This window comes from Marmota monax, unplaced genomic scaffold, assembly GCF_021218885.2.
Source record: "Marmota monax isolate L192 unplaced genomic scaffold, Marmota_monax_Labrador192_F-V1.1 WCK01_AAM20220418_F8-fsc00001, whole genome shotgun sequence".
Taxonomy (NCBI): Eukaryota; Metazoa; Chordata; class Mammalia; order Rodentia; family Sciuridae; genus Marmota; species Marmota monax.
The window spans coordinates 17,787,999-17,800,974 of NW_026693777.1; the positions used below are offsets into that span (position 1 = coordinate 17,787,999).

General features: G+C 51.0%; 1 protein-coding gene across 1 annotated transcript; it reads left to right on the plus strand.

Moving 5' to 3' along the window:
- The first annotated feature begins 1,627 nt into the window (after positions 1 to 1,627).
- Zfp36l1 (ZFP36 ring finger protein like 1) lies at positions 1,628 to 6,942 on the plus strand. Its single transcript, XM_046461300.2, has 2 exons — positions 1,628 to 1,835; positions 4,121 to 6,942. The coding sequence occupies exons 1-2, from the start codon at positions 1,779 to 1,781 to the stop codon at positions 5,078 to 5,080; spliced, it is 1,017 nt and encodes a 338-aa protein (XP_046317256.1). The 5' UTR covers positions 1,628 to 1,778; the 3' UTR covers positions 5,081 to 6,942.
- Positions 6,943 to 12,976: the final 6,034 nt, after the last annotated feature.

The following is a 12,976-nucleotide window of genomic DNA, read 5'->3' on the forward strand; positions in this document are numbered from 1 at the left end:
TGTGTGCATGTGCGTGTGTGCATGTGTGTGTGTGCTTGTGTGTGCGCGCGCGCGCGTGTGTGTGTCTGTGTGTGTTGGGGGGTGCGACTCGAGCGCTGTGCACCGCCCGTCCCATCCTTTCCAAAGAAACGTGCCCATAATGGGGTGACCTAATTACATTGCAATGGAACTCGCTCGCAGCCACTCGGCTCGCGGGGTTTCGTAACCGACCCGGCGGCCTCCAGTGCTGGGAAGAAACGTGCGAGGGCCGAGGAGGCGGCCCTACCCGCGATTTCCGCTTAGGTCTTCACTCCAGGGCCAAGGCGCGGGGAGCGGGTGGGGGACACGTTAACAACTTTGTATTTGGGAGAACGAGGGGTGGGGGATTCGAACTTAGTAAGAAATAAACATATATCGTTTTAAAAAGAGTAACAATTCATTGCGGGCCCTTCGGTTTCATGGTTTCTATGTCCCCTCCCCCCAAAACAGCATAGGGTGACAAGCCATATGTTCCGTTCTCGTGGTGGCGGGAGAGAAGTAACAATAAGTTAAAAAGTGTCGCCTCCCCCACTTCTTTACCGAAGTAACTTTTTTTTTTCACTGTTCTAACGTCTGGGGTTTTGTGTGGGGAGGAGGAAAGTGGTTCGTTGCTCAGTGGATTTTTTTTTTTCTTGAGGGGCGGAAGAGGTGCCCACGAAAGAGTCAGGGTTTTCTGTATTTAAAAAGTTTAAAGACTGGATCCATGTAAGAAACGCCACGCCTAGGTCTGCTAAAATCACCAACCTTCCCGGGCGGTGGTCTTTTTCTCAACGCACCCCCCCTCTCGTCCACACCCGGGGAGCGCCGGCTGCCTGGCGGGAGCGAGTGTAGACGCGTGCGGCGAGCTAAATCGTGCCGTGCGCGCCCCCGCCAAGCTAGATCCTCCCAGGGGGAAAAAAAAAGTTTCTCTATTCCCCCCACTCCTCGGCCTGGAGGGAAAAAACATCCCATAAAACCCTAGACTTGAACGTTCTGGCGGCTCCAAATTTCCAGTCCCCTGGCCCGGCGGAGCGAGAAGTCAGGGAAAGGTAAGTGGTGCCGGCCCTTGGAGAAGTTTCAGTGGAGACTAGCTCAAGATGGAAACCGCAGCCCGGGCACTCAGGACAGGCTGCAGCTCCCGCTTACAAAAAGAGAAAGTCGAGCCCGCCTTCCTGCCCGACAAAAAACAACAACACAACAACAAGAACTCCGAAGGGGGTGGAATGAGTGATGTCACAGAGCCGCGCTCCGAGGCTGACAAAGGGGGGGCGAGCCCCTCCCCCTCTGCGCCGCGCGGCCCCAGGGAGGGGCGCCCAAAGCGCCGGGGAGCTGAGCCCGCCGACTCGAAACTTTTCCTCTTTAAGAAAAAAAGTTGTGCGCGGCTCGGAGTGGGGTTTTTTTTTTTTTTTTCCGCCTTCTTTCCTCGTCTCCCCTCCCCCTTCTTCCTTTTGAAAGTTTCTTCCCTTCCCAGCTCCCCCGCCCCCCCCCCCCCCCCCCCCGCTTGACCGCATGGCTGATTCAACCTCAGTGTCAATCAACTTTTTTTCCTCCTCTTCCTCATTTAAATAAGTTTAAAGCTCCTCCTCCCCCCAGCCCACCAAATCTGAAACTTTATAAATTGGGCTTTGCGCGCCGCAGCCCGGGAGAGTCAGAAAGGCGAGGGGCGCCGGGAGCAGGCGTGTGGGACTCCAGACCGGAGAGCCGGAGGCTGCGCCTTCCCTGCACCGGGACCTTCCCGACACACCAGATCCTCGCGCCCCTGCCCCGTGCGAGCTCCCACGATGACCACCACCCTCGTGTCTGCCACCATCTTCGACTTGAGCGAAGTTTTATGCAAGGTAAAGTGGAGCGGAGATTTTGAGTCTTTTTCTTTTGCTTAAAAGAAGAACTCCTGAAAGTTCGGTTCTTGGGAAGCAGGGGGTAGAGGGTAATGAAGGGAGGTGGCTCTTCTCTCCGCCCGCATTTCCCCACTTTGAAGGAATTTGACCGTGTCCTCTTCACTCTTTGAGTTTCAACAGTTCCCGGTGCGGTTACATGTGAATCTGGGGAGTTTTGGGGGGGCGAAGTTTGTGAGGCGGGGCTCTTTGGGGGACTGGCCGGGATTAGGACAAGTTTTGGGCGACATAGTGTGCTGCTTGAGTTGAGGTTTGCTGGACTAGTTGGTTCCTCTGTGCGCGCTCTGGGTCTCTGTACCGCCGGCAGGGGTTCGATACTGTTCAGCTTCTTTGCCGGCCTTTGAGGGTGGGGTCCCTCGGGGAAGTGAGTCTCGAGATGATGTGGGAGATTTCTCTCTCTGCTTTGGGGAAGCTGGAGATCTGCAAGGAAGAAAAAGGCCAAGAGTTAATTCATGAAGATGTAGCAAAGCAAGTTTGCAGTAGGACTTGTGACCACCTCAGCTCAGCTGGGCTTCCTCCCGCGATAACAGATCACGGTGCAAATTTTGGGAATGAAAGTGGGTTGACCTGCTTACCTGTGTTGCCAGGCACCGCTCCTGGTGGGCCGGGGGATGCGTGACAAAATGCTGCTTGAGCTCTAAGAATACCCCTCCAATAAGGATTTCGGGGCCTTTTTAAGCCGGGTAGCTTGTCAGCTGAAAACAAGTTTTAAAGTCGGAATGCTCCAGGAGTGTGTACATAACAAAAGCCTATGGATGTTGTTAAAATTTTTTCCCCAGCCCTCTACCCCGTATTTGAAAGGGTGAAGCTGCTAGGCTACTTTTAATTGGTGAAGTGTTTTGCCTTCTCTTAAACAGGTCGGGTCATGTTGCTCTCTTTTCCCAGCTTGCTGCTTCTGTAGGCGCAGCTGCCAAGGCCCCAGGGCTGCAGGGTTGGGGTGCAGGGACGCTGATTTAGCTGAAGAACAACATCAGAACTTGGAATTTTCAGCTTCCTTCCTTCCCTGCCTTCTCTAAAACACCACTAGCCAGGGCGGCTGCCTGAGCTCAGGACTCTTCTTTTCCTTGCTCTCCAGTTCTTTGATCTATTTCTCTTTTTTTCACCCCCTCCTCCCACAGGATTTTTTAAATGAACCTCATTGTTGAGAACCAGCTCTCCACTGGGTTCCTGTAATCCGCTCGGTGGGGTGGTTGTGGTTACAGATTCCCGATCCCCTGCTGCTGATCCTTAGGGACCAACTTTAGAATTTGCACAATGACACCCACATGGGTGGGGAACCATCCCTCAGGTTCCCCACTGGCACCCTTTCCAAATCTTAGGTACAGTTTGGGCAGTTGGAACAGAACCCTGCCTGTGGTGCCCCCTACTCCCCCCGCCCCCCAGTCTTCTAACTACCACAGGGTGGGTGGGTGGGTTTGAAACTTTCCTTTTCCTTTCCTTCCCATCTGCAGCTTTGCAGTTCTAGATTAAACACTGGCACTCCTACCCAAGCCTCTCTTTTTTCAGCCTGGAGACCAAGTGCAAAGGCATCTTCCCAGTGAAGGGGGTGCGGAAAGGTGGGAGATAAGACTGTCCAGGGTACCCCTTCCAGGAGCTGTGAGTTCAGGCATCACATCTCTCTCTAACAACCTCAGACCAGGCCCTCCCCCCAGCAAAAAAAAGTACAGGCAATCTAAAAACCTGTTGCCAGAGGAAGGGAACACTCCTGAAGAAGGAAGCTGAGTCTTGGGCCGGGTTGTGGAGGAAGGGGCTATCAATTGAGCAGGGGCTGATTGAGAGGCTTGGCTCAGGTGTACTCTTCTCTCTGGGATTTGCCCTGTTGTGTTGTGTGTGTTTGTGTGTGTGTGTGGGGGGGGGATCTAGAGAGTTAGCCTTGTGAGATATTCTGGGTTGAGGAATCTATTTGGGAGGCAAAGAAGTTGGATTTCATAGATAAAAATGATAGCATTGGTGATACAGGATATGAAGGTTCACACATAAAATAATTGTCACCCAGGCCAGGATTTTGTGATTTCTTATGCATGGGGCCAGAATAAACCCAGGTGGCTGGTGTGTGGGAGAAAGGGAAGGAAGGGGGTTCAGGAGCAAAGGTGGAGGTGGTTCTTTAGAGCAACTGGACATTTCTGATCATGGAGGGGGTTCTTAGCACCTTAGAAGGGTGCCCTTCTCTGGCCTTGTGACCGTCCTCCCTCACTAACCATCTTTTCTCTTCTCTCTCTTCCCTCCAGGGTAACAAGATGCTCAACTACAGTACTCCCAGTGCAGGTGGCTGCCTGCTGGACAGGAAGGCAGTGGGTACCCCTGCTGGTGGAGGCTTCCCTCGGAGGCACTCTGTCACCCTGCCCAGCTCCAAGTTCCACCAGAACCAGCTCCTCAGCAGCCTCAAGGGTGAGCCAGCTCCGGCTCTGAGCTCTCGGGACAGCCGCTTCCGAGATCGCTCTTTCTCCGAAGGGGGTGAGCGGCTGCTGCCCACCCAGAAGCAGCCCGGGAGTGGCCAGGTAAACTCCAGCCGCTACAAGACGGAGCTGTGCCGCCCCTTTGAGGAGAACGGTGCCTGTAAGTACGGGGACAAGTGCCAGTTCGCCCACGGCATCCACGAGCTCCGCAGCCTGACCCGCCATCCCAAGTACAAGACGGAGCTGTGCCGCACCTTCCATACCATCGGCTTTTGCCCCTATGGGCCCCGCTGCCACTTCATCCACAACGCTGAGGAGCGCCGCGCCCTGGCCGGGGCCCGGGACCTCTCCGCTGACCGTCCCCGCCTCCAGCATAGCTTTAGCTTTGCTGGGTTTCCCAGTGCCGCTGCCACCGCCGCTGCCACGGGGCTGCTGGACAGCCCCACGTCCATCACCCCACCCCCCATCCTGAGCGCCGATGACCTCCTGGGCTCACCTACCCTGCCCGATGGCACCAATAACCCCTTTGCCTTTTCCAGCCAGGAGCTGGCAAGCCTCTTTGCCCCTAGTATGGGGCTACCTGGGGGTGGCTCCCCCACCACCTTCCTCTTCCGGCCCATGTCTGAGTCCCCTCACATGTTTGACTCTCCCCCCAGCCCTCAGGATTCTCTCTCGGACCAGGAGGGCTACCTGAGCAGCTCCAGCAGCAGCCACAGTGGCTCAGACTCCCCCACCTTGGACAACTCAAGACGCCTGCCCATTTTCAGCAGACTTTCCATCTCAGATGACTAAACCAGGGTAGGGAGGGACCCCTCAGCCTCCACTCCCCTCTCCCCACACCTACACCCCAATACCCTCACCTCCCTACCCACCCCATTCCCCACAACCCCTACATTAACAAGGTTAAGCTCAACCCCTTCCCCCAGAACCTTGGAATGCTCCCCGCTCCCTCTTTTTACCCTCCTAACATAAGGACAAGTCAATTTGTCAGTAGCTTCCTCTGGCTTGAAACCCCTCCCTCAATTTTATCGCCCACTCACCACGCATAACAGACAAGTCCCATATTTGTCAGTAGATGCCTTTTGTTTTTTTTTTTCCGGCTTAAGCCTTAAGTGCCAAATCACAAAAGAAAAAGCAGTAACAGTTTACAGAAGCAACTTAGTGCCTTGTTATCTAACTTTGTCACTGTGACTACATTACCTCTTCAGCGCCAGGGGGCACCCGTGGGCCTCCCTGAGCCTCTGCCCATGGGAGGGGGAGGGGGGAGACCCAGAACCAGCAGCTCCCCCCACTGGCGACACAACTGCACCTTCCCTTCCTTCAGTCTCCCACACACTTCCTCCTCTTCCGGTAGAGAGTTGCCCCCTCCCTTAGGAGAATTGTTGCTGGACTTGGGTTTTTGGGGAAACTTGTCTCGACATTGAAAATCTTTTTTTTTTTTTTTGTTTTCATCCCAACCCGAACCCCTGTTGACTAATCTTGCCTGGGTTTGTGTAGGTCTGCAGGAAGGAAGGCTGAAAAAGCGGATGAAGATTTTGATATAAGTGGGACTTTTGTGATTTAATCTTTTTTTTTCTTTTTTTTAAAGTGGGGAGGAAGGGGAAGCTAGATGGACTATGAGAGACTTGATTTTGGTGCTAAAGTTCCCCAGTTCATATGTGACATCTTTTAAAAAAAATGACAACAACAAAAAAAAGAGAAAAGCTTAAAAAAAAACATGTAAGGGGTGAGCAGTTAATGGTATTCATTCCACATACAATATCTGTGTAAAACGATTTCCTGTAGAAGTAGCTTTAATGGTTTTTGCTCTAGAATACCGTAGGTTGACCCTTAGAGCACTCACGCCATGCTTTTTTCCCTGGGTTTTAAACTTCATATAACTTTCAGAAATTGGAGAGCAAAAATTTTGCTTGTCACTGCACATCAATATAAAAAAGCTTATTTAACTTATCAAAACGTATTTATTGCCAAACTATGCTTTTTTTTTGTTAATTTTGTTCATATTTATCGGGATGACAAATCCATAGAATATATTCTTTTATGTTAAATTATGATCTTCATATTAATCTTAAAATTTTGTGACGTGTCTTTTTCCTTTTTTTTCCACAGTTTTAATATATTATTCTTCAACAACATTTTTTTGTAACTTTACACTTTTTTTTTGGTTATTTTATTTTAAAAAAATGAAAAATTAATTTAAAAAAATGCAAAAAACTGTTGGATTATTTATTTTAGAAATTCCCCCCTTTGTGTTGGACTGCAAATTGAGTTTCTTTCTCTTTAGGCCTTTCACAGGTAGGACTGAGAATGTATGTAAAAGTTCTGTGACAGTATAGAAGGAAAACGACTTTATGTATAGCTTCTAAAAGGGAAAAAAAAAAAAGAGAGAAACCCTTTGACTTCCACGTGCCCATCTCAAGACATTCCGCTCGCAGATTTGAGGTTCTGGATTCCAGGTTTGGAGTTTTCCAATGTTAGTGTAAACAGAACTGGCGCACACACACATTAAGATGAATGTAATTATTATTCCTCTTGCTGGTCACTACCGTCGCTTTCTATTTCTCTTTCTTTGTGTGAATTTATTTAAAAGAAAAAAAAACTTTTTGTAACGACTATTTGCAGTTTAAAATCAATAAACCCCGTTTTTCAAGAAACTGATCGTGAGGCTGGTCTTTCCTTGGTTTGTGGTTTGACTTTGCCAGGAGGGTTCGCCTGGTACCTTGTGTTGGTAGGAGGGGCAGTGGTTGGCCTCTTCTGGCACTTGATAGCTGAACCTGTAGCTCCCTTTGGTGAGCTTTAGTGGGGATGGAGGGGCTGCGGGTGGAAGTTGGTTGGTTGGTTGGTTGGTTTTTTCTTTGCAAAGGAATCTACTTCCTGCTATATTGCTTCAGTGAGCCGCAGCTCAGGGCCATCCGGCAGTCTCTGGTTAACCTGTGGTCTTCACTCCTTTGGGCAGTGGTTGGGGACCCAAAATGCTGGAGAGAGCCCATGACACACCAGCAGGCCTGGCTTGGAGCAAGTTCTTCTGTTTAGATGCTTCAGGTTCATTTTCCCCACAGGAGTTGACCAAATCTTAAGCTCTCAACAGCTCCCTGGGAGGGTGTGAGGAAGCATTGCAGGCCTGATGAGGGGCTCAGTCACATACCTGGGTTGGTGTCTGATTTGGAGGGCTATTGAAGAGAGTTATTAGCATTGACCAACAATAGGAAGTTGCTAATAGCTCCCACCACCTTAACCCTAGTTACACCTGCTATGCTAGACAAAGCATGGTAGCATGGTATGGTGAAGGGTTTCCCTTGGTTAGAAGCTCCCCAGCCAGGACGAGATGACCACGAAAAAGTGATGATTTACCTGCAAAGGGGAGTTGGACTTCTCTTTTGGGGAGACAGAGAGACGGCTGATTTGAGTTGCCTTTGGTTCCTTGCACTCAGGAGGTTGGGGGGGCTAAGCCGAATTTCCCCCTTGATTCCACTACGCCTTTCTCAAAGGCCTGTGGCCGACATTGTTCAGGCCAGCTGTCCCCAAGATTCTGCAGCTCTGCATCCTCTGGACTCTTACCTCTTTGGTCAGCAGGTATTACTGGGGAGCAGGAGTGAGAGGTAGGAAATAGGAACTACTTCCTGTTCCAGGATAGGGGCTGGTGGTGCAGGGAGAGGACAGGTAGCCCTTCCTGGGACCAGAGTGAACCTAGGCCTGTTGCACCCTAAGGAGGGAATGAGGGGTGTGTGTGTGTGTGTGTTTGGGGGGTGGTGGTTGATCTTTCTCTGACTAAAAGTAAAAACATTTAATCTTAGTTTACCTTGCACCCATTTCCTGCAGGCACATGTTAGTGAGTGGCAGATATCTTTCTAATTCCCCCTCTTGTGACACTGGTTGGGTTTTAGGGGGTGTCTAGGCCAGTTAGTTAGATAACAAAGATTGAGGCACTGACTCCGAAGGCCCTGGAGGGGCGAGGCTGGCTGTAAAGGCAAGGGGAGGCTCCCCCATCCCCTGGGGAGGCTGGCTGTCTGCAGGCCTTAACCCTAACCCTTCCTAAGTGCCTTCATGAAGAACATACAGGGTGCCCAGGCCCAGAGCCTGATTTCCTACCATCTAGATCTTAAAAGGGAAAGGAAATAGTCGAATCCTTTCAGGGCCATTACTTCCCCTCCACAGCAGCCCCGTGCTCTAGGCCCCAGGAGTCCAGGGAGGTGTGGCCCAGAGCTGGCAGGAGACCTGTGACTCTAAGCTCCTCCACAGCTGGGGAGGATAGGAACCATGGCCAGGGAGCTGAAGATGAGGCCCACACTAAGGGGAATGTTGTGGAAGGGCCATATCCTGCTTTGTGGGCCAATTTCTTGGGTCCAAAGCCTCCTTTCCACCCTCTGCCCAGGACCCCCGGGAATCTCTGGTTTGGGGCCCTGTGTGAAGTCTCCCCTGGGTGGACAAGGCCTCTGGCTGCTGGTTATGTAACCCGTGGTCTGGCTGTTGGCTGAAATTTTGAAGCAGCTTGGCCATTGGTCAGTGACTTACCCTTCCTGGTCTAGAGGCCTCATTGGCAGGAGGAAGGTGGGTGCCTACTAGACCTCAGTGACACTCTGGGGGAAAGGATGGCCTTTGAGGGCCAAAGAGAATCTGGGGCTGACTTAAACTGGGCTTTGAAGTTAAATGGATCATGAAGTCCTGGCAACTGAAGTGGAGGGAGGGTCACGACAGGAGGAAGGGATCCATGGCTTGAAAGAAGAGGTGCTGGAGCCTGGGACCAGGGCTCAAGTCCCAGCTCTTGTTATACCAACTTGTGCTTTGAACAGATAGCCAGACCTTGAACTTTTCTAGCTGTAGCTCCAGAGATTACTATGAGGCTCAAGTAATGACATCAGTAATGACAGCTTTTCTTAAATGCTTGGTAGTCTTTGTGTGCATTAACTCAAAAGTTCATAATGACCCCGTGGAGGAAAGTCCTAAAGCATCCCCATTTTACATATGGAGAAATTGGGGTACAGAGAAGTTCATTAACACAGTGAGAGAGTGTCAGGACTTGAACCCGAGCAGACTAACTTCATCATTGTATGTTCCCACTGTGCCATGTAGTGCCATCGGCTGGCACACTGAAGACACCGTCCCTGTCGCTCAGCAACTGCAAATTCACCAGGGCTATTTCTCATCTCTGTTGGCCCTGGGTGGCAATTCTGCAGGACTGGAGAGGCAGCCAGTTGGATTGGGTCACTCTGCATATACCCCTCATGTCCTCTGAGGCTCTGGATTGGTGTGTTTAGAGGAGGGTTCCTGGGAGGAGTGGATAGGCCCTCCCCTTGGACTTTCCCCTTCTCTTGCTGGGGGTAGCTTCTGTTAATGATCACCAGAGCAAAGAGTGCCCCAGGGCACCTTGGAGAGTTAGTCCTGTGTCTTTCCTCCCCTGGGGTCCCCCACCCCTGCACACGGCCAACCATTTGATCATGTCTGGCTGGACTGGCTGGAATGCTACCTGAGTTGGGTGGGTGAGGAGGTGGCGGGCCCCTGGCCGCCCCTTTGCTGCCTTGTAGGCCTGCAGGATTCAGAGTGGGAAAGCAGGACAAAATCTTGCTATTACTTGAGGTCAGGCCAGCACTGGAGGCTATGGAGAAACCTGGCCTGAGGGCCTACAGTGCTTTCTGGGAGAGTTCCAAATGGTTATATCTGAGTTACTGTCACGGACAACTCGTCTCTGAAGCACTAGGGCAGGGGCTGCCCATGAGAGCCACCGATGGCCAGGGGAGGAGGATGCCTCCTACTCGTTTAGGCTATTTGCAGTTGTTTCGAAATGTTGGCAAAGCTGTAGTCTCAAGGTACAGGGCTGTGAGTGACGACTGTACCTGCCCCATCAGCTTGAGATACAAAGCAAATAAATATCAGAAACGGCCAAACCTAGGGCAGGTTGTTTCTGACTCCCACACTGTATCTCAGTGGGGAGGAGTTTGTGACCACACAGAAAGGAACCCATTTCTGCTGCCCTAGTATTCCAGAGGTGAGAAGCTGCTTTTAGAGTCAGAGGGACCTGGGTTCAAGTCCTTGCTCAGCCTTAATGTCATTCTGGGATCTTAAGCTACAAACTTAGTAAGCAATCTAGAGCCTCATTTCCTCATTTGCAAAACAGGATGAGGCTGAGGATGGTGATGATAATTATGCCTGGCTTAATGGTAAACTGTGGCACAGTCACACAGTGAAATACTATACAGCTCCATAAAAGAACAAATGATGGATGCACCTCGATGTGAATGAATTGCAAAACCAAAATTGAATGAGAGAAATTAATCACAAAAGAGCACATACTGTGTGAGTGCACGTATATGAAATTCATGAGAAGGCAGAACTGGTCCAGGATGATAGAGTTGGATGGTAGAGTATGTATATAAAATTCATGGAGTGGTGCACTGAAGATTTGGGCACTTTATTGTATTTAAGCTCCACTTCAAAACCAAAAACCTATGGAGTGGGTGTGAGTGTTAAAAGGTACAAGAAAAAAAGAAAGAAATTCAGTGCCTGGCCCATTGTAGGAACTTTATAAATTGTGGCTATTTTTTATAACAGTAACAATGGAAGATTGTTGGTACCATTGTGGCCCCTTTTATGAAGGAAGGACTGGGCTCAGGGTAGGTGAATGCCTGGCCTGGGAACTAGCACCACTTTTACCCCATGAGCCAGCATTGTGAAGACTTACCACCCCGCCAGGCATGGCTCCCACCACTTTCTTCCATCCCTTTGTGAACAGGTGTTGCCTCTAGAGAGAAGTTAAATTCATAATAATTCAGGCACCAAACAGTTGGCTAGTTAGTAAATGCAATCATCTATACTGGAAAATAATTTTTCACTTTGCAGATTCAAAATGTATCTCCTGTAGCTAGTTTCAGTTTCTCGCATGCTTTGTAGGAGGTAAAGGGCCGCCCAATTGGGGGCTAACGGGGCTCTGAGGGGTTGAGAGAAGAGAGCCTGGGGCTGTAGCTCAGTGGCAGAGCGCTTGCCTGGCAGGTGTGAGGCACTGGGCTCGATCCTCAGCACCACATAAAAATAAATAAAGCTATTGTGTCCATCTACAACTAAAAAAAAAAAAACAAGAGTGTGGGCTGCTGGATGGGCCAGCCGTCCTGGGGGCTGTCCATGTGAGCCGCTTGCTGCTCCCCCTGATCTGTCCCTTCCTAAGGTTGAAGGGGCTTTGAGGCCTCCAAGGGGCCTCTCTGCCTTAGATGGGCCTTGGGGATGGCCCTTCCAGCCCCGCCTGTCCTCAGTCCCGGGGTGCACAGAAGCCTCTCATGGATGGCGTAGCACCCCTTTTGCCCTCTGCTAGGGCAGCTGTGCTCTGGGAAAACGTTCCTGACTCCCGAGACACCCAGCTCAACGGTAGTGCTGCCACCCAAGACTTCTGGGGTGAGTTCCTGTGGGGCTCTGTGCAGCGAGCAGGGTGGCAGGCCACACACACTGCCTCAGTCTCTGTGCTCTGGGAAGGGCCCAAGGCTGGGGGGGAGGGCAGGACAAGACACCAGGCGTTCGCTGTCAGGGTACCTCCTGGAATTGGGTTCTTTGGGCCCCTGACTTGCCCTGGTTGCCCTCTAGCCTTAACAGACATCCTGGATTTGTGACGCTGCTCAGCCACACACAGGCTGTCTGGCCTTAGAGGAGTTGCTTCACCTCTCAGAGACTTGTTTTTCTCCCCTGAGCATGGGGCACACAGAGCACGCTCAACCTGCCCACACCGCAGGGCTGTGGTGAACAGCGGAGGAGACGGAGAGGAGGTCACGTGAGAGCATGGAGCAGCGCAGTCCTCAGAGTGACAGAGCCCTTGCTCCAGAGATATTTTAGTGCCATAACCTGGCACTTTGCTGCCTTAGCTCATCCTCTGCTTTTCCTGCCTCAAATTCACACGTGGTGTTTATGTTGTAGATGATTCTTCAAAATTTACAGAGTGGAAAAAAAAAATAATAACATGAGCCAGCTTTGTGGAGACTCACCATGCCAGCCAGGCACTACTGGGCTCAGCGTTTTGTCACATGGTCACACCTGTGAGTGGGTGTTATCATCAACCCCGCCTTAAGATGGAAAAAGTCAGGCTTGGAGGTTAGGAGTCCCATTACACAGCTGTATAGGGCCTAGCTGGGACCCAGGTCTGTCTGATCCCAACACTCAAGTTCTCAGCCCCCAAATGGGATGGGAGACTAATATCAAATGACATCACTCTTCTGGGCACCCAAGGTCTTGGAGGAGAATGCCTCCTCTCAGCTGTCTTTCCCTGAGAGCTCTCCAGCCGGTCATCTCCCTGTACCCCAGATGGCTGGGTAGTGAGTGGAGGCTGGGTTTGGTGTCTACCTCTTTTGTAGAAGGGGAAACAGGTGCAATGTGGGGACAGTGGCCGCCCTGGAACCCAAATCTGTGTTTCGGCTGAGAGACTATGTGGCTAGTGGTAGAGGGAATCATATTTTCTCCCCTAGAGGGGTGTTGTTTGCCTGATGAGTGACTGGAACCCCAAGTTAATGCAGGGGCTAATGGCGGATCTCGTTCCTCTCTAATCAGCTACCAGCCTGAAGCTGCCTGCTGGGGTTAGTTCTCTCTTCAATTATATTGGTGTATCTCCTTTTTTTCCTTCTTCTTCTCCTTTTTCCCAGTCCCCTCCTCCTCCTCCTTCTCTCTTTTTTTTTTTTTTTTTAATATTGGGATTGAACCCAGGGGCACTTCACCACT